At 34.2% G+C, this 22,719-nt stretch overlaps 1 protein-coding gene across 3 annotated transcripts in view; it reads right to left on the minus strand.

Annotated features, from left to right (window-relative positions):
- The window catches only part of Cdk13 (cyclin dependent kinase 13), a 97,114-nt gene that overhangs the window by 16,582 nt on the left and 57,813 nt on the right, over positions 1 to 22,719 (minus strand). For all 3 annotated transcript variants that reach the window (XM_063233928.1, XM_063233929.1, XM_063233927.1), the window contains exons 6-9: positions 18,036 to 18,225; positions 16,628 to 16,684; positions 5,419 to 5,520; positions 5,251 to 5,328 (exon numbers count right to left, since the gene is read on the minus strand). In XM_063233928.1, coding sequence (XP_063089998.1) covers positions 5,251 to 5,328; positions 5,419 to 5,520; positions 16,628 to 16,684; positions 18,036 to 18,225 — 427 coding nt within the window. The remainder of the gene's footprint in view (positions 1 to 5,250; positions 5,329 to 5,418; positions 5,521 to 16,627; positions 16,685 to 18,035; positions 18,226 to 22,719) is intronic.

Raw genomic sequence — 22,719 nt, forward strand, 5'->3', positions numbered from 1 at the left:
GGAGTATGTACCAGCAAACATATTTACACTTATTTCTTATAACTCTAACCATGTTATTGGACCTGTTCTAATTTAGAGTGTTGCAGAACTTACCCTAAGTCACAAGAGCCCAAAGTAGCTGAGCTGCTATTAGAACCCCCACCTAAGACCAAAACCCACACATCTTTCAATACCAGCTACCTCATTAAAATTGAAAGGCCTAATTAGAAGTTGTCTTTTCTTCAGTTTTAGAAAAATTAGTCATCAAAACTGAAGCATGTTATTGTATTAAACAATATTAAATGTCTTAAAAACATGCAGAAATATATAACCCAGAGGAGTTAACTTTACCCTCGCAGCCCTCTCAGAAGTCCAGGAACAGACTGAACAATTCAACTCTTTTGATGCCCCTTAGTTAAATGGGACCCAGCCTTCTGTAATAATGCTTTCCCATGTCAGCATCTCCAGACCAACCATTCCTTAAACCAACTGCAGTATGCTACTAAGTGCATGGTCTGGCCTTTTTTCATTATGTAGTTCACTGATTTGATGTATTCATAAAATACACCAAGAACACTCGGGTCTCAGGCTGTTATTTTCCTGTTCCTTATCATGCAGTTCTGTGCTCAAGTATTGCCTTGTAGAAGACATCTTCCCTGATCCTTCATACAGTAACTACTTCTTCCTCCATTCCCTATCCCATTTTACTTCTACCCTTTTATACATTTTGCATTTATTTCATATGCCTCCAACACCCCCCAAAAATCAACTATCATTTGAATACCTCTTGAAAACCTCACTAGGAATGTACTGATTACCACAGGATGCACTACCAACTTTTTTAAAAATTAAGGATTCTAATCAAAAACAAGGTATATCTCTCTAGTAGTTTTTCAAATAATTTTCAGCAGGACATGACAGTTTGCAATATTCCTGGGGTATACATCACGGTGATCTCATTAAAGGCCTAGTTCTCCCTCTACTGTATTTTCTCACTGGTTATTACTGGCATGTAGTTTTTTAAAGCTATTGCTATACATACATATATAGTGTGCATGATCCGTCCTGTCATTTTCATCAAACATTTCTCATTTGAGGTGTTCCGAGTGATTCTCTTACATGCTCTGGGTACAGCATATACGAATGTGACACTACTGCTTTACCTTTCCACTATACATAGCTCATACAGGTTCCCTTTTCTAATACTATTAGCTAACAAGCACTTTAAACACTATTAAATAATGATGCCAAAAGACAGTGTTTTCTCACTTTTAATTTCTAGTTTTACAGCCACATTAAATATTATTTTGGCTGTTAGTTTGACACAATTTTTTTATCGTATCAAATATCTCTTTTCACTTAAATTTGAGTTGATGCAAGTTTCATAAAACAACTTTGAAGTCTTGGGACAAATCACATTATCCACTGTGTTTATTTTCTAATCAAAAGTTGAACACTGTTTGGAAATGGCTTCCTTACAAATTCTGGATTAGTATCTTACAGAAACTTTTTATACTGTGTTCTGTGTCATAATCACTGTAAAAAGTTCCATAAAATTGAATTCCCTATGTAGTATACATCAATGGTTTAAAATTCAGACTGTAAGTTAATAATGTCTATATTCAAATCTTGATTTTGCAGTGTGCTGGAAATGTTAGTTCTAGATAAATTCTTCACCTCCTTAAGACTAGTTTTTTAAACTATGAAAAGATGACAGTGAGTCATTACAAAATTTGAGATAATTTAGATGAAATGCGTAGAGTAGTACTTGCATAGTCTATATAAACTAGGTTAAGACGGTAACAATCATTAACAGGAAGCCCTCATATCTAATAAAACCAGGAGCAATACTTGGTTAAGTGAAAAAGTGTTGGAATCACAAAAAAAGATACACAGATGAATAATTCAAGCATTTTATTTTAACTGAACACTTATAAATGTACATTCATTTTCCAGTCTCCACACATGCAGCAAAAGCTTTCTCTTTCAACAGAGTATTCACTGAAGAGAATTCTGCATTAGTCTTCTTGCATAAATCACAGCCATAACACATCAAGGATTTTTAGTTTTAATTTCTTTATTTTAAATAAAGCCAGAAAGTAAAAATATTTTAAATGCAATCAGTATGTTAAATCCTTCTTTTTTTACTTTTTTTTTAACTTTTCTTTCTACTTATGCAGTTATTTGCCTAGCCCTAGATAACAAAGTTTTAAAGTTTCTGCAAAGTACTGTATCTCTCTATATTTAATTAAATGATATTAGTTGACATAGAACATCAGAAACCACCACCCAGCTCTTCTTGGTCATCACCTTCCTTATGGGTGGGACAAACATTTGGTATTACTAGAAAGTGGTAACCTACTAGCTCCAAGCATTCAGCTTGCCCTTTATCATGCAAACATTCACAGAGGAAAGGAACTAAATTAAAAACTTCATTTAACAAGCTTGGCTAAGAAAGTTTATACTGTGTTATTTCCTTACGGAACAATTTTTAAAACATTCCAATAACTGGATTCTAAAAGATTTGCACAGTTACCTATGAAAATGTTGAGACCGGGTTGTTTTTTAGAGTAACACACTGACTAAACTATTTCATACACTTGGATTTTCCAATGTACTCCAGAGGTAATGTTTGGTGGACCAAGCAGTCTCAGACTTACTTGATTTTATTCGCATCTAAAGTCAATTTGTTCATTGTATTAGTTAATTTTAAAAGATTTTTTTGAGATGAAGTCTTATTTGTTCAAGCTAGCCTCAACTTTATGATCCTCCTCACACAGCCTCCCAAGCAGCTGGGATTACAGGTATGTGCCAGCATGCCTAGCTTCTAAGGTTAACTGCTATCTTACAATAATAATTTCATTTTATTGTTTCTCTTTTCGTATTAAGTTAAACCACTGGATTTATATCATACATTTGCATAAATAAACCCAAAGACTATCATCAGTTTATTTATAAGCTCTATATTTTTGTTACAATTCATTAAATGTTTTTATTATCTGCACTTATTTAGCTGTTTTATTTTTTCCCTCACTTGTCAGCTGATTGCTTACTTCATTCAATTTTACTTCTTAGTACTATATAGTTGTACATAGCTTAACGACAGGGACACGTTCTGAGCACTTCACTGAGGTGATTCTGTCCCTATATGATCACAAACCTAGACAGTATAGATCAATCACCTGACGTGGCCTCTTGATGCAATCAATAGGCAATGAACTTGAGTTGTATGAGGCTACTGCCAGAGTAACACGGTGTAGTTTTACTGTAAACCTTGTTTTCTATAAGTAGACTATTACATGCTAAAATAACAATGAAAAGTATAGTACAGTGAATACATAAACCAGTAACACAGTTGATAGTCAATAGTTAAATATTATATGCTTTCGTAATTGTGGGTGCTGTAATGAGTAATCCTTGTACTGTATTCCACAGCTGTATTACCATGTGGCAGTATTTCAACGTCATTAGTCTTCTGGTGCCCCCAACACATACACCACTCACTGTATATATCCATCACTGACTAAAATGTCATTAAAAAGTATGTGACTATGATTTTCTCTTAAAAACTGGGTTAACCAATGAATTTTTATATTTAAAATTTCCAGATGAATGAGAATGCTTCCATTTTTATGTATTTTATTCTATTTAAAGAATATAATCCAAATTATTTCAGTCATGTGAGGTTTATTTGCATTTGCCTTTTCTATTATTTATAACTAAATTTTATAAATGTTAATTACTACTGAGAAAGTGTATTTATTTTGGCAAGTACAAGTTCTTGATCCATGTGTTTATCTATCTAAATATTAAAAGACAAAAATTTCTTGTGTATCTGGTGATCTTTCTTCCACAGTGCTACAGTTTGAGTACACCCTCAATTTCCATATTTTGGAAAGTTAAGTCTCCAAATTTTTATGGTTATCTAAGAGAAAGAATCGACTGATTAATGGGCTTACCAAGAGAGTGAGTTTTCTTTGCCTAGCTTACTTTTCTCCACGTGACACCCTATGCTGCCCTGTGACTTGTAGACAAATCCTTCACAGGCAAGAAATACTTCATGAGATGCAGCTACCCAACCTTAAGCTTCCGAGCCTTCAGAACGTTAAGTGGATAAATTTTTGTTCTTTATAAATTACTGAGTCTATGGTATTTAGACTATAGAAATACAAAATGAACTAAGACACTCCTTTCTATTTCTGTAATTAAAAGTTCTGTGCTTGGACTTCCCCTCAGCCAAGTCTGGAGCATATACTTCTATTAAAAGTTGAGGCAACTGGCTGTTTTAGTGTGGAAAAACAGTGCTAGTTTTTGACTTGTGTATTTCTTACTGTACACAAATTATCACCAGAGAAGCAGCAGAAATGAACTGGGGCATTAATTTTCCCCTAGTGTACCTTATAGCTTAAAAAAAAAAAAAAAAAAAAAAACAACTCACAAACTTACCAAAACACCAGCAAGTACCAAGACTGAGGTTTTTGGATCTGAAATTCTTTTGGTGGGGAGGAATAGGTCAAACTGTTGTTAATTATCTCCCCCCAAATTGATTACTTGCCAATTCTCAGGATCTTCTTCCTGCTTGATTAGTTTACTATTTTAGAGGAATACTTTTTAAGTTTATCAGATGGAAACTAGGATACTTTTCTGGTTACTATCTATTGCTTTATGCTTATTTCGTTCATTTGGAGAGCAAAATTCTCTGTCTATGCCTCCTACCAGCATCTTTTCTAAAAGACTGTATCATTATTTTGAAACTTTCATGGATTCTTTTAAGTCTCTATATAAAATTACTTTCTATTTTATATAGAGACTTAAAGAAGAGAAAGCTCAGTAGTATCAGTAACTGAGTATGAGTAGGGGCCTATGATAGGATCAAATAATGAAGATCTCTACTAGCTAAGTATATGCATATACTTTAGTGTGTATATATTCACACACAGATGCATATAAGCATATGATGTATTTATAAAAGAGTATTTCTTCTACAATACCCCCAAACGTAATTCTTCTATGTGCTATACCTTTTAAAAAAAAAAAAAAAAAAAAAAACTATCTGCCATTCATTCTCTCCTATTTTGTGTTACTCTTACTTCCAGTACCCTACCCTAAACAAATCAAGGAACAGTAAAATTCTTAATTTTAACCAAACAAGTATTTAAAGTGCAGTCTAGGTTCATCTCCATTTCGTAGGCATCAGGTTTCAAGAGAACCAGCATGTTCTCTGGGAGTATGACTCCCCCATCACCACAAATACTGTCATCAGCAGCTTACCTTATTAATTCTAGTTGTGCAAGTTCCTGGTTTGCTTGAAATATAGGTTTTTTAGTGAAGAGTTCACCAAGGATACATCTAATAGAAAAAATATCAATCGTTATCAAATAATTTTATTCACTACTGTAAGTTTTAGGTAAAATATGCCAGCTAAAGAATCTATCTTACCCACAACTCCAAACATCAATAGCTGGTGTATAGCGTTCTTCTCCCAACAGCAGCTCAGGTGGGCGGTACCATAAAGTGATGACCTTGTTGGTATATGGTCGACTAAAAAACACAGAAAGTATTCTTCAGAGTTAGCGTTTATTGGTAGAAGAGCGATTCACTTAGGAAGTATTTTAATTATCAAAGCAATCCCTTAATTCTAACTAAAACCACTTTCATCTGCCTAGTAAATACAGATACAGTAAAACATTTACCATGTGATCATAAAATGCACCTCAAAGCAACATGAATAGCTAAAAAAACTCCATACATGAAAATAAAAAGTAGTTGGCTACTGTCAACTATAATTTGATAAAACAGGTCATTGTAAACCCAATGGCTTAGTGATGTTTTCCCTTTCTATAAAAACTATTAAAATAATTAACTGATTAAAAAAAAGAGTTGGTTGATTCTGCTATGGGGTGTTCTTTTTCTTCTTTTTTTTTTTTTTTTGGTCTTTTTGAGACAAGGTCTCGCTTTGCCGTTCAGGTTGGCCTATAAGCTCAGGCTGGCTCAAACCCACAGTGATCCTCCTGATTCAGTCTCCTGAGTACTAGGATTACAGATGTACACCACTGCACCCAGTGAGCTAGTTGATTTTGAGCAAATTACTAATAAATGATAAGACAGATTTCAAATTGAGATCATCCAATGAAAAAAATTTTTTGTTTGCAGTACCAGGAATTGAACATAGTGCTCTAAAACTGAGCTATTACCTAGCCCCTAACAAAGTTTCAAGCTGATCATATCTTAAGCAACATTTCATTAACTTTCACCCTCTTGGGTTTGTGAATAGAAAAGTATGGAAATGTAGACTACAGCACTCAAAGTCTGTTTGGCAAAGCACCACTAGTAATAGGTATAATAATGGGTTAGAGGACTTGTCAGATGCTAGAAAGAGGAATATACACACTAGTACCACTTTTACTACCACAAAAGACACTACTTAGCCAACTTACGGTAAAGTTTAACTATCACAGTATCTATTCATTTGTAAAGTGTTTTTAATCCACAGAATGTTCACATTCTACCTGATTCAGATGAATGAAGATTGTCCTATGAAATCAGACAGAGAAGGTTCTTCAATTGATCTGTGATTAAGAGTATATACTTCAGGCTGATCACCTTTGTCTTTAGATCAATTCTAAACCCCTTCCTTTCTAGATGTCTTGTAAATCACAAAAACTCAAAGGGCACATTAAAGAAAATTCTCCAGAAAAGCTGTATTCCAAATCCATTTACCAGGAGATTGGCTTGGACTTAAACCAATTTTAAGAAGGAAAAATACCATACAATTTTTAAAGCAATTCCCTCTTGCCTACAGTCAACTTAAGTTACAAATGGCATAAAATGTGTCTACCTGCTCAACCCCACTAAGCCAAATTTCTCCAAGTAACTTAAGCACTAGGATGACAAGATCAATCTGAACATCACATTATTACTATATTAAATGTTCCAAAGACAGAAAAAAAATTTTGGTTGACTGGTAAGAACTAAAAATAGGTCAGGCATGGTGGGAGCACATCTGTAAGCCTAGCACACAGGAAGATAAGGCAGGAGACATACTTCAAGTTTAAGGCCAGCCTGAGCTACATAATGAGTTCAAGGACAGCATAAAATACATGGTAAGACCCTGTCAAAAAAAAAAAAAAAAAAAAAAAACTAAAACTGAAAATAAAGAAGGCATTCTAATGTTAACAATAAGTTAGTCCCATTTTGCTAACATTATTAATGTACATTTCTTAGTGATTTTTGTTGGCATCACTTCTCTTCACATATTCAGGTCAAGTGTCTTAAGTCTAGCTACTCTAATTAAATTAGATTCACTCATTCCTTTAAAAATACTGTCTACCTCTTTGTGTCTGAAGTCCTTTATCACATTCACAATGGGGCTGTGATTTTTATGTACTGCTGGTGGGGGCCTCTGAACCACCCATGGTACACCATGATTGCAATTGAATGGTGTGGGACAGTTCCATCAGGCAGTATGAAGTGCCTGATGGGACAGATATGCACATACAACTAGTAGTTTGAGCAAGCAGGATTGTATTAAAAGCTGAAATTATTCTTGAATTTGTCTCATTTAAATCCTATACTTCTTTTACTGGGTAGTAAAAGAGCCACCTCCATAGAAATCTAATTTATTCACAGTAACTCATCTTCACATTTAGCAGGTCTTAATTCTCTATTTCATATATTCCATCTTCACAGGAACTCAAAAGATCCTACAGCATTTTTTTTAACATGAAAACCTGCACAAACCCCAGGACAACGGCAGGTGCAGAGCACCCTAATGCAGACAGCCCAGCACCTTCAGGTGACACAAGTTAGCTGGTCAGAATAACAAAGTTTGAATATTATGATGACCAGTTTTCAAGACATTTCAGGGGTCTCTGCACATTTCAAATCTACAGTCATACTACAAAAATGCAAGGAAGTAGCTTCAAAGAAATGTTTCAATTAATATAAATGTGCAAATAGTGGACTTGCCTTTATTTTTAAAAACTAAAAGTATTTTGGATGAATTTGGTAAGTTCAACTGACTAATTTGTATTTAACAAGAATATTTAAATAAAACAGTATTAAGTTCTAGGCAGTATTTATCAGTCATCATTAGTAGTTAAAAGCAACTTAATATTTTAATGCTTCATTTTCAAGCAAGATGTATTTTTTAAAAATCAGCACTGATTTCTTTTACACTGTAATTTATAGAGCTCTAGAGACAAACAGCCTTCAGTTAACCACCTATCAAAGAAATCTGGGGCTTCTTTTCTTCGGTACCAGGGATTTAACCCATGAACTTGCACTTGCCAAGCAGACACTTTTACCACTGAGCTATATCCTTAGCCCCTACAGATCTTTTTGTCTTATCTAGCTTCTGGAATCAGAAATCCAAAAATCATTTTTAATTCTTCTCTCCAACAAATCACATAGTGAACTAGATCTTTAACTGTATTTTGCAGATTCAACAGCTCTAGGCAAAGTCCAAATCCATAGTACAAGTGTCTGCAATGGTTTCTTTGCCTCCATTCCTTATTCTCTTTTCTCACTTGAATACCTGTTTTTGGAAATACAGGTTTTAAAGCATCCCATCACTTATTTGCTTAAAATGTCCAGTGATTTCCCACTGTAACTAAAATTTAATTACTGCACTTGACAACACTGTACACTGACGATCCCACCTCCTACGTGATGTGATGATGCTAAACAACATTTTTATCCTTAAACCTTCCATGTCGAGTCCCAAGCTGCCTGGGTCCCTTCTACTTTCTAGCTGTAATGTTCTTTACCTAGATCTTATGTTTTCTAATTCTCATTACTCAGGTCTTAGCTCAATTTCCTTCCTCCAAGAGGTATACCTTAATTACCCTTCTTAGTGAAAACTACCCCAGGCACCACCTACAACAAGGCCCCAGTATGGGACCTATTTCCTTTGTTGTTGTTGTTTTTTGTGGGGTTTTTTTGGTGCCAGGAATCGAACTCAGTACCTTGCACTTGCCAGGCAGGTACTTAGGCAGCTGAGCTATATCCTTGGCCCCATTTCCTTTGCTTTGTAGTTCATACTATTTTAAATTTCCCTATCACACAGGTATATTAACCCCCCTGATCACCATAAAAATGAAACCATGAATTTGGTCTTGCTTTAAATAATTCTCGAATACATAGTCAAAAAATATTAGGTCAGTGTCTGGGTCAGGATATGGGTCACTCATTTAACCTTTTGACTGCCATTAATTATGTAATGATAAGCATAATCTTTTTCATGCATTCTTTTCTTCTTCTTTTCTCACTTTGTTTTCTCATGCATAACTTTTAAGATTCATGGATCATCACATTGCTACAGAAAAACAAAATTATTCTTTTCAAATTGATACCATCATCTTACTAAGGTCATCAGTTGGCTGTCTATTCTTACTACACATGCACACTTACAAAGTCCTATAAATACCTCCACCACAACACATGTAAAAGTAAATGCATTACCTTTTGCTGCAAACTGCCTCCTTCCTCCTGCTTTCTGTCTCAGCAAACAGCACCATCATTGTGGTAGACACTGATCGCTGCCCTCTAAAAGCCATTTCTTCCTTTTTTCTATGGCTGCTGCCCCGCTATGCTACACTTTCCATCCTCACAGCAATGAGGCATGGCTGCGTGTCGAGTACTCTCCCATGGGAAGAGGAGGACAGCAGCAATGCCATTTTTAGGCCTTGCTTACAGCACCCCTCCCTTCTCTTTTCCTTATTTCTCACAAGAGCTTTAGAGGCAGGTGTAGAAGATGGTAGACCTTTTCAACTTGGCTTTCTGGATGCCTATATGAAACAGTCACCACTTGATCTGATATTACGATTAAATATTAAAGGTGCACTGAGGTAAGCAAGAGCCATTAGGTATGACTGAGAAAAAAATTCATAAATTTCTCATTTTTTAGCCACTACTATATTTCAAGGTTCCATTTGTCACAAAAATTTAGCATATCCTAACTAATAAACCATTTATCCAATTGCTTAGCCTTTACCCTAACAGTTCAGAGACGGACAGTAGTTCTTAACACAGTCAATTACCAAGTTCTAAATATTCTCCAAATATCCTTATGACATAATTCGTATCTTTCCAACACCAGTGCCCATTCCCTAGGTCTGGGCACATTCGTCTATCTAAAGTTACTGCAACAACTTCCTAATTGTCCTTGTACAATCACACATTCTATACAAGACACTAAAAAACCTTTATTAATTGGGTCGTGATTCAATGTTACTGAACCTTTGATTACTGAAATGATTAAGTAAATGCACATTTTCTAGAGCAGAGTTAAAAACAGGGTAGAGAAAAGAAGTGGAAAGAAAACTCTCAATAAGTTAGTGGTGCTTTATGTTTGACTGTTTTTTGTTTTGTTTTTGTTTTTGTGAGGCAGGATCTCACCATACAGATCAGGCTGGCCTTGAGTTCACTACATAGCCCAGGCTGGCGTAAACTTGTGGGAAATTCTCCTGTCTCCGCCTCTTCTCTGCTGGGATTACAGTGTGCGCCACCACATCTGGCTTTTGCTTTATGTCTTAAATGTTTTTAGTAAACTAGATTTTTTTAATAATTTACTAAAATAGTTTAAAAAGTAAGTACCTACCTCACTCTGCAAAAGCATAAGGGCATAATGATCTTAATCATAAAAGCAAACACCAAACACAGTTGGAAAGGAATGCAGCCAATGCCATATATCATTCCATTTTTAAAAGTTTATAGAGTATTATCAAGAAAATAGTACGTGTTGTAATTAGATCGTAGTGTCACCAAAGTTAAGGTAAAAATCAAAGGACTGAAATTGCATTTTAAATCCAAAAATTTAGCCTAGTATGGTGGCACGTATCTTTTATTCCAGCACTTGGGAGGCCAACGCTGGAAGACTGCTAAGAGTCAGAGGCAAGCCTGCATACATAGTGAGTTCCAGGACAGTCTGAACCACAAAGGAAGACCTTATCTCAAAAAATCAAATAAATCCCAGGAATATTAAAACACTGATGTAATATGAAAGTAGAACACTCAAAAGGAGACAAATAAATACAAATTCAGAATATTCAAAACTGAGCATTTCAAGCTTGGTTTCTTTATTGGATACTCATTGTCAACATCCCCAAAAAGATACTGCTTAGTTCAGAAAAAGGATAAACTAATGTGACGGTGTATATGTGTTTTTATTTCATGGGTTAAAAAAATTCTATTTGTGATGAAGGTCTACCTAGCCTTCACAGATACAAACTGGCACCTACTGAAAAGACAAGACTGAAGAAGAGCTTCTTAATTAAGTGGAACACTTAAAAAGGAGTTAAAAATATGAACTACCCTCATTTAATACATAATTGTAAGACATAATCCCCGGAGATGATTTTCATACACGTACCAACTTCCCATGAGAAATGTGATCACTATGTACTGTAAACACATACAAAAATATATTAAAACTGAGAAAAAGGGACAAAACAAAAATAATTTCCACGGTTACCCTCTCCCTGTGCCCCTTGTTTCCTAGCTGTCTCCAGGTGAGCAGCTTTCTTCTCCCCGGCCTTCCGCCAGGCTATTTCTCCCTGGCCACAAAGGCAAGGGAGCCAGTCTACCGTGGACTGGAACCCTCCCTCCTTTTATGATTCTCAGTAAGCACAGGGTTAGAGTCAGGAGATCAAAGCTGGAAACTTAGATTTATAAATGGTCAACATTAAGGAAATCAGTAAGCTCTCCCCAACATTAGAAGGAACACTGTCCTCCTATTTCACATGATCAAAATGCAGACTACCATAGGATGTGGTGGCACATGGCTGTAATACCAGCACTGAGCAGCTCAGCCAAGACGATCACAAGTTTCAGTGCACCCTGGGCAACCTAGTGACACTCTGTCTTTAAAAATAAAAGTGGACTGCAGATGCCACTCAGGGGGCAGGCCCTGGGTTCAATCCCTAACACACACACACACACACACACACACACAACTACTATACATGAGAACCAAAGGTACTATGACTTTTTTCTTTTTGGAGATAGGGTCTCACTGTGTAGTTCACATAGGCCTTGAATTCACTACACTGCCCAGGTTGGCCTCAAATTTTTGGCAATCCTCCTGCTTCAGCCTCCAAGTGCTGGAATTACAGGCATGTGCCACCACACACGGCCTATCATCTAATTTTGATCAAATCAGTTAAGCCAGTGATCGAAATACAATTGTCACTCCTGAAATTTGTTCACTGATATTATTTTTCACGTTATTACACAGTAATGTTTTTGTTCACACAACTCCAGTGTTGTCCCAGAAGATTCTCCATGTTATCTGCAACCCAAAAGTTTCCTGCACTGGTCTATAGTAGGCTCAGGATCCAGATCAGGACCATCTCCTTCTGGATAAGAAATTAATCAGATATTTACTGTGAATGCATGTGATGGTTTGGAACACATAAAACACAAAAGTATAAAATATTGTTTCCATCTTTAAAATGACGATTCTAAACTGAATGAAAAAGACACAAATAACAATTACTAGAGACAAGGAAGCAATTATAATACTGAATGCTTGGATCTAATCCACCAACAAGTGGCAGAAGATGCTGCAGTCATTCCATTGATACAGTTTTGGGACATTAGTTTTGTGTTAACTGCAATTTTCTTAGAGGCCACTAGATGGTGATACTGCTTTATAAAAGGTGTGCGGGAAGGGAGGTGGATATAAACTACTGTTAACTTCAAGGCCCAATACCCCTTGCCTCTCTCTCTCCTTACTGGATCATCATGCAGAAATACAGTAGACTTTATTTTTGTGGTGCTGGACACTGTACTCTCTCACTGAGCTACACCCTCCAGGCCAAAATTTGGGCGAGATTTAAAAATCCTTCACCTTAAAGTTGTGAATAATAAATTCACAGTGGTTAAATAATTTCACCAAAAATCAATCAACCAATCAATCAACTAAATGATAAATAAATTCACCAGGATTCCACAATGGTTTACACAATACAGTGAGGGCTAGAGCCAAAGTTTCCTTATTAGGTCATGAGTTTTTTGGTTCCTTCAATTTTTATATTGAAAGTAATTACATAAGGGCAATTCACAAAGAGAAATACACTGTCTTTTGGAAAAGCATTAGACCAATGACTTACTAAAATAAAAGCTCAGAAGAGGGAAATACTGTAGTTCAAAATCTCAGAAAAGCTGTACTTAAGATACTAAGAGATCAACAGATAATGAAGTTCTATAGTTTCCAATGCTAAACAGGATCAAGCATGAATACTTATGCCCAAAATGAGCAAACAGCTAAACCTTACAAACATCATTTTCTCCCTCTTCCAATTCTAATCCATTTTTCTCTCTTCCTTTTGTTGACTCACTTAAGAGTGAAGATTTACAATGATGACAGATCCCTAAGTACAAAGTGAAATTCCACTGGGTTTCTCTCATGCATAAAAAAGCATGTCCAAAATCAGATGAGCGAGATACAGCTAACACTACCAAATAGCTGAAATCTGCTCTATTTTAAAACAAAAAATACCTTCAAATAATTCTTGAACACTTTAGTTATTCTATCTACAGAAACTTCACAGAGATTTAAAATTTGTATGGCTCTATTACTGTAAAGCTTTATCTTCCTTTTGGCTTATAAAAAGCAAAGTAGAAATATAAACTAAAAACCACATATTATATAATTATTTTAAGATATACTTAAAATTTTAAGAAAATATAGTAATTCTGTAAAGGCAGACTGATTGTAAAATCAATGCTATTAAAATTCATTGGAATAAAACACATTTTGAAGGCATTATGTAATATTTTATTACATTAACTCAATTGTACAAATGGGCTTCAACATGGTATTTCATACATGCATACATCATCCTATAATTGTATCCATCCTCCCTATCACTCTCTCTTGTCTTCCCTTCATCCTCCCTCACCCACCGTATTCCACTCCTGGTCCTCTATCACTTCCGCAATAGTAGTAGTCCTACTTTTGAGGTTTTGTTTTTTTTTAAAGTTTCTACACATGGGCATTTTATAATACCAGGCAAATTTCTCCAATAAATTTAAAGATACCAGAATTATTTTAATCGAAAGAAGGGAAGTTTAAAGGAATATATATGTATATAAATACCCCTTGAGAACAGGAGGATATTTGCTTATGAAACAAAATAATACACCAAGCTTTTCTCTAATAAATTTGACTGAGCAGAAAAATTCAGTATACTTTACCTGAAGATGCAAAGTTATGAGATTTTATATGTCCTGCTTTTCTAAACTCAAAATTTCTACATCAATCCAGCAGGGCAACGGAGACCATGGCCCAGTGAACTGCCACATCTCTGACACTCCACTGGAACCCAACACTGCATTTTAAAATGAAAATCAATGGGAAAATGGAGTTTGATATATACAAGATGGCGTTTCAGTAAACTTTTCTGATACATATCTATTCCAAATGTGCAAAAAGAACTTATTAGATGGAAATAGTAACTACATGTTGCTCTTCTCTGAAACCTAACATGAAAATAAGAAAAGAAATTTATGCTCAAGTATGACAGACATACACTTGTATTAAACATAATCTAATTATAGTGAGATCTCAATAGATCTCAACAGGTTAAGCAAACAGAAACCAGAATTTCTCCCAAAAGAATAGCCACAGAAATTTAGTCATTAAAAAATGTCATTCAAGTGAAGTTTTAGATGAAGTGCACATAAAGTTATTCCTTCAATTTCTGCTAAGGTGCATTACTATACAGTAGAATGCCTTAAACTATGTATCTTTGGCTGCATCAACTATGTTTTATTTTTAAAGTCATTTAATCCTTCACAATAGCAAAAACACAGAACCAGTATCAAGTGTCCACCACCAGATGAATAGATGAAGAAAATGTAGTATATATGCACAATGGAATACTATTCTACCTTTTTTTAAAAAAAGGCAGGAAATACCACTATTTATGACAATATGGATGCAACTGAAGGACACGTTAAGAGAAATAAACTAGGCACCAAAAGACAAAGATTACACAATCTCACTTATATGTAGAAGCTAAAAGAGCTGAACTCAAGGAAGTTCAGTGGTGGCAACCACAGGCTACAGCTGGGGGCAGTGATGGGCAAAGAATAAAACTTTTCAGTTCAACAGGAGGAATAAGTTCAAGAGATCTATTGTACAATACAGTGAACATAGTAACAATGTACTATATTCTTGAAAACTGCTAAGAGAGATTCTGAGTATTCTTAACACAAACTGAAGTAACAGATGTTTTAATTATAATGAGGCTCAATTTAGGAATTCCATAATGTATACATATTTCAAACCACCATGTACAATAACTATAGTTTTTATATGTCAGGTAAAATAAATTTAAATGAAGGATAGCCTTTTAGACTCTTGAATAGATGTAAACTTTCAAAAAGTACAACCACATAATCTATTCTTAAAATATTAATTGCAAATGCAATTGGTAAAATAAAAAAACAATGCCTCTGCTACAGTAGGTACAGTGCTCATTTCAGCAGCACTTACACTAAAATTGATACAACAGGTATAAAGGACCAGAGCCCTGTCAGTCAAAGCACTGCCCTCATGGGTTTCATGGAATCCTCAAAGGTCCCAAACACAGTATTTGAAAACCTTGCCTTTAGAACAAATGAGAAAAATTCTTGAAGTGATTTTTCACTTTGAAAAATGTAAACTGAAGAAGTTTTATTTCAACTAACCAAAAAGTGGTAGATTCACTGAAAGAAAACTTGTAGAGAATTCTGATCAAGTGACATTTCATCATATTAAGGTGGACAGTAAAGGAATGATAGGACTGCCATAATTTTAATTAAAAATATAAAAATATATCTGATACGCATTTTGACAAATACAAAAACAGGAAAGGAATGGGTTACAATTAGGGATTTAAACCCAATTAATCCACAGTGTATGTACATAAAATCAATTCTTCCATAAAGTATTTTATATTGAAATTCATTATTAGCTCTAATAAGCAAGTCATATTTCACTGCTGTCAGTCACAAAGGGCCAAATCAGATACATACAACTTTAGCCAGAGAAGCTCCATCCTTTTTGCTTATTCAATGAACTTCAAATTCCAGGGAACTAAACACACACACCAGATATAAACACATCACCCCTAAAGTCTAAAACAATAATGAAACAAACTTTATAAACTTCTGAGCATGGGGTATAGCTCCACATTAGAGTATATGCCTAGCATGCGTGAAGCCCTGCATTTGATCCCCACAGCACAAAAGGGGGGGGGGGGGGAGTGCCCACAAAGTTTTAAACCCTAAATGTGTAATTCAGAAAGCATTCACTAGTTTTTTTATTTTTTACCAGACAAAAAAATTAAGAGCAGCTTAATATCTGGATCTGCATCAGAAATTAAGTATGAATTTAAAACATTCTTAAATTCACCAGTCATATTTAAAGGTGCACATATTAACAGAATCTGTTTATCTATTAATTAAAAATCAACTATTTTAAAATGGAATACTTAAAATTTTGTAAGTAAAATACTCATAATGGTACAAACTTCATTATTTTATTTAGCCAAGAAACAAAGTACCTTAAAAAAAAATAAAACTATCAGTGAGGTATTTAAAATATACCTTCTAAAATGAAAATCTAATGTCTACAATATTTAGTTGAAAATACTCTTACCTTTCTTCTGAGCTATATAATCGAGCAAGTCCAAAATCTGCAAGTTTTATCTGCCCTCTGGTGGAAATAAAGACAAAATGAACAAAAAGTGGAAGTCACTCTGAACTGATTATCACACTCATATTTTATTTTTAGAACTCAAAAATACACTCACACTGCAGTATTACCAAGGTTCTACTGACAAATTGGAGATAGGTCATAAGATAATAATTAGTACTTTCCTTTGGGTAGTTTCAATTTCTAGTATTACAGTCACACAATTAGCTATCCCTATCACAACAGGTTCTGAATCTGCAGGTTGAACTAACTGAAATCTAAAATACTTGGGAAAAGAGAACTGTATGTGTACAGAATGAGTAGATGTTTTCTTTTCATCATTCCTAAACAATATAGATTACCAACTGCTTACCACAGCACTTATATCTCATCTGGTATGATAAGTAATCTAGAAATAACTGAAAGTCTAAGAGAGGAAATATTTGGTCATGTGCAAACATTACACCATTTCATATGACTTGAACATACACAGGTTTTGGCAAAGGGAGAAGGGGTTGTCCTGGAACCAATCCTTTAGGGATACTCAGAGATTATGCTACTAATATTTCTACAATTATTACTATAATAGTATGAGTATAAAGGTACTTTAGCAACTTCTAGCAATTCTATTCTATTCTATTTTATTTATTTTTTGGTCTTTTTTGAGGCAGGGTCTCACTATGCAGTTCAGACTGGCCTTGAGCTCACTTTGTAGCCCAGGCTGGTCTCAAACTTATAATGATCATCCTGCCTCCGTCTCCCAGGTGCTGTGCGCCACCACTCCCAGCTTCAGTCTCTATTTTAAAAAGCATACTTCAATTAAAATAAAATGTGACTACTTACTAATCACAAAATTATTAAATCTAAGTCAACAGTGCTCAAGAACTAAGTCAAATCATTTAAAAATTATATTCCTAGTATCTGAAGGTATCAAAAATATAGAATATTTTCTACTCATTAGAATCAAGCAAATATCATTTAAACTAATAATACCAATTACAGAGAAGTACCCGAGTTAAAGTTAAGCTGCTACTGAAATGTTTAACATACTCTTCAAATGTATATCAAAAACAGCTAACTTTAGGAAGTACTGATGACTTTTAATTCTAAAATTGATTCAAAACTAAACTGAACTTATTACTATTTCAAGATCCATTCATATTGCTTAGAACTAAGTTTATGTTCATCATAAACCATTGCTGCAAGTTAATTTAACTAAATTACATTTAATACAATTTTTGAGTTAGTCCAAAGCTGCAATATTCTTGCTTACACTAAAGTTTTGAAGCAATGAACTAAATTTTAATCCCTTTCAATAAATCAAAGTACACATTATCCATTTTTAATATATACATCAAGATGATATCCATACCTATTATTTAGAAGGATATTTGAACATTTAATATCTCTATGCAAAAAGTTCTTCTTATGACAATAATCTAGACCTTCCATGAGCTGTCTCATAAATGACTTAATGTGATTTTCATTAAAATGAACCAAGCCTGACTCCAGCAGTCCCATCAGGTCATGGTCCATGTACTCAAACACCAGATAAAATGCACCTAGGAATGAGAAGAAGCAATACATTAATGACTTATTCTGACCATTTTTCTTACCTTTAATACTGAACTAATAGGAAGATTTAACCTTCAAAAGAAATGCTACTTTGTCACTGAAGGAATAAGAATCAATTTTATCTGAAAGTTTAATATCATATGTCCCAGAGAAAAGTCATCTAAGGAAACTGTTTCAATACAAAAATACTAATATCCATATTGCAGTTTCTGGTTATAGTGAATGTAAAATAAATTACCATTTCAGACATCAAACTATTCCTCAACAAACACTGAAAAAGATCAGTGCAGTTCATAGAATAAGTTAAGAAATTGTTAAAAGAACAGCTTTTAATAAAAAGCACAGCTCCAGATGTACTTTAGATGACTCCTGTTGCACTTCCAAAAAATACGTAATTTAATTCTGTTTATCCACATCCAGAGCACTTGAAAACATAAAAATTACAATTTTATTTTACAAAACAAACTTACCCATTACAAAATAAGTAACACATAATATATTCACAACCACAAACGATACAACTGTTATTTATGCTATTTTAAATATAGCTATATGCAAACTTAGTCCAAAAGACTGTCAAGAAATACCACAACTTTTATTTGGCAATGAAGAACAGAAAATTTAACAAAACACATTACATCTATCTATGAAAAGATAAAAATTCTCTAACATCATGACAAAAAAGTCATCTGAACATAGTTCACCATCAGTTCCAAATTAAAAAACAGTAAATAACTTAGTAAACTTTCAACAGAATTATTTCTGAACAGTTTATTGTGAAATCTCTCTAAAAGCAACAAATGTCATATTTAAATAAGAAACTGCCACGTGATGTACACAGGATAAAAACCTTCATTATTACTGGGTTCAGAGATAAAGTCTGAGACAAACTACAAATACTAAAAGACAAAAATATAATGGTCTAGGTTAGACAATACAGGTTATAACAGCTAGATTAGAGAAAAATCGATATACAGAAAGCAAAAGGCAGGCTTGGGATTTAGCTCAGCAGCATAAGCACCTGTCTGGCAAGCACAAGGTTTTGAGTTCCTGGTACCAAAAAAAAAAAAGAAAAAGGCTTCTTCACATGTGCATCAACAATTCACTAAAAAATAACATTCAAATGATTCCCGTGTAGAAAACAAAAAGCTGCAAGTGAATAGTAACGAACTTCAACAAGAATTATAAAAATTTCAATAAAATGACCAATGATTAGTTTTTCTCTTTCGTTTGGGGGAGTGGCAATTTAGTTTGAAGAAAAGAATTCAGTTTGCCAAGCCAAAACTTTCCAAGAATAAACACTTGTCCCACTAGAAGTTACTAGGACCATCGTACAGGACTGTCAAACTTAGGGATAGACATGACGGTGGAAAATAATGTACACCAGAAAAAAATTCCCAAGTATATACTCAATAATTACAAAAAGAACCATTTGAAGGTTCTTGGTGAAGAAAGAAAAGCAAAACTGTATATGGACAAATGTAACCTCATTGATAGGCAGGCAGTAGTATCAAAGCTAAAAATTGTTTAAAAGATTAATTAAAAAATTAACAGATTTCACTAAATGAAAGTTTGGAGGCACACTATTAGATGGAGGTAAAAGGCAAATGACAAGCTGAGGAATGTCTTTGTAACATATAACACATTAATATTCTTAATATAAAAAGGTCATTACAGAGCATAATGGCACACATCTATAATCCCAGCAGTTAGGGTTGTTATCATAGGTTTGAAGCCAGTCTTGGCTACGTAGATGCGTTCAAGGCCAATCTGAACTGCAAAGTAAAACCTTGGCTCCATTAAAAAAAAAAAAAAAAGTCCTATAAATCAGAGTCAACAGGTCAATCCTGTATCAGAAAATGAGAAATAAAATAAACTCAAAATGTAGAACAATGCCCAGGTCCAAAAGACACATAAGTTACTCTTGCCATTAATCAAACATTTCAATCAAAGCAACAATAAACCACTTAAAACTAAAAGAAAAAATAGCTGAAAAGATAGTATATGTTATTAATAAAAGTGTGAGTACAAAGACTTGATCCCACCATACCAGTAGTAAATTGACAAAAATACACAAAGGATAAACTAGCAATATGTATCAAAGCCTTAAAAACTATACATATGCTTTGTAGGCTGCTTTTGTTTTGTTTTTTGATACTGGGAATCGAACTCAGGATCTCACACTTGCCAGTCAGGCACTGTGCACTGAGCTATACCCTTGGCCCTACACATGCTTTTATGTAGCAACTGTACTTGACAGAATGAAATCAAAATTGAAAGGATTTGGCTGCCTGAAGCAGGAATATCTCAACTCGGAGCTCAAACTGGGAAACTAACAATTTAGAGAAAGGATGGCTCAAGCAAGGCAGGAAGGCAGGCGGGCAGGCGGGCTCTGGGTTGTTCATGTGTACTTTTCTGTTTGTAAGAATGCTCTGGGTTGAATCCTCAGAACCACAATAAACCACAAACACTTAAAACATTAAACACAAAAAGTTATTCTGGTACATCCATATCATTCTGGAACATTGACAAACATGGTAGAAGTACAATCATTGACATGCATTTGTAATTGATGATGTTGAATGAAAGTAATATTGATAGTATTATAGAACACGAACATTTAGAACTGCACACTAATACAGCAGCTACAGCCACAAGGTCTTATAATGTATTTAAAATAAGGCTAGTGCAAGGGATTTAGCTCAGTGGCATAAGCACCTGCCTGGCAAGCACAAGGTCTCAATTCAACTGCCGGTACCAATAAATAAATAAGGCTAGTTTAAAAATGCTATATGCACAAAATACTTGAAAACAGTACAAAATAAAAGAATATAAAACAAGGCTGGGGATTTAGCTCAGCAGCACAATCACCTGCCTTGCAAGCATGTGGTCGTGAGTCTGATCACCAGTATTGATTAAAAAAAAAAAAAAATACAAAATAGCTCATTAGTAATACTTTATATCAATTACACAGTGAAATGAACTATACTAGATATATTGGGTATATCCAGTGCATACTGTTAAAATAAATGTCATCTGTTTTTTTTCTAATGAGGCTATCAAAGTATTTTCAAAAAATAGAATGGTTTACATTCTGTCTCTTTAGAGGCCAGGGATATAGATCAGTGGCACAGTGCCTGTCTGACAAGCGTGAGGTCCTATGTTCAATTTTCAGTACCAAAAAAAAAAAGAAATAAGACAGATAAAACTATCTCTAAATACAGGAATTTTTTTGTTTCTGAAACCATAAACATTCACTGAAAACATGGTATGGAGAGCAACACAATTTAGAAAACTACACTACAACATACAGTAGCCACCAACATTAACTATCATTTGAAAGGTAAGATAGAAGAACCCATTTAAACTACTAACCATTATGTTTAAAAATGAGTATGCAAAACACTTCAATGATAAATTATAAAACATTCTTACAAACAGAAAAGTACACATGAACAAATGACTAAGAGCTTTACAAGGAGACAATGCTAATAAACCTATGTTAAATTAAATATAAGTCCCATTTATAAAACACCAGTAAGTTATTCTATACTGTCTACCCAAATAGAAAACTATGTAAAGAGCAATAAAAACGACTAAAAAGTAAGGAAGGGAGACAGGCACCAGCTCTACCAGATAAAGAATAAATTTTACAACTAAAAAGGATGCCACTAATAAATGAGCATGAAACAAACACAAAATCCAGAAACATATTTCAACTACATATAGAAATTTACTATATGATAAAGATGGCATATAGACTCGGGGTGAAAAGATAGACTTAATTACAGGTACTGGGATAACTGAATACCCATATACAACATTCACCAGCATAGAAAGGCAGATGAGCCAATAAACTCTAAAGCCTAAATATGCAGAATTCCTTAATAACCTGAGAGTGAGGAAAAAAACTTTCCTGCCTAGAGGTCAATACAAAAAAGCAACAGGGAACAAATACTGATAAGTGTGACTCTATAAAAGTTAAAAATAGTATGTTCAATTAATATGATGATTTAAAAATATTTTTAAAACTGCAAGCGCAGTTAAAAAATACAGCAAACTACATTTGCTGAATATTTACCCACCAAAATGAAGATAATTCATCTGCATTGTAAACTGCAGATTATCATGGCCCCCAAATTGAAAAAGAAAAAGATTAAAAACATACAGAAAAGTGAAAGAAAAATAGTTTACCAAAAAAACAAAACAAAATAAAGAGGCAAACTGCTCTTGAACTAACAGAAAGCTGTTCAATCTTGCTCTTCATAAAATTTATTTTTAAAACTAAATGCTTACCAAGGTGCTAAACTGCCAAAGTATGACTACAGGTATGCTGGCAAAACTATAAGAAGAAATAGTCTCACACATCAATAGAAAAAATACACAAACATATAAATCCTATGGAGAAGAATTTGGCAATATCAAGCTAAATTATGTTCAGCAATTCCTTTGATTTAATAACCCCAGTTCTGGAAGCCTGC

This window comes from Cavia porcellus, unplaced genomic scaffold (assembly GCF_034190915.1).
Source record: "Cavia porcellus strain 051 isolate PalLab524CR breed Dunkin Hartley unplaced genomic scaffold, mCavPor4.1 scaffold_23, whole genome shotgun sequence".
NCBI classification, from domain to species: Eukaryota; Metazoa; Chordata; class Mammalia; order Rodentia; family Caviidae; genus Cavia; species Cavia porcellus.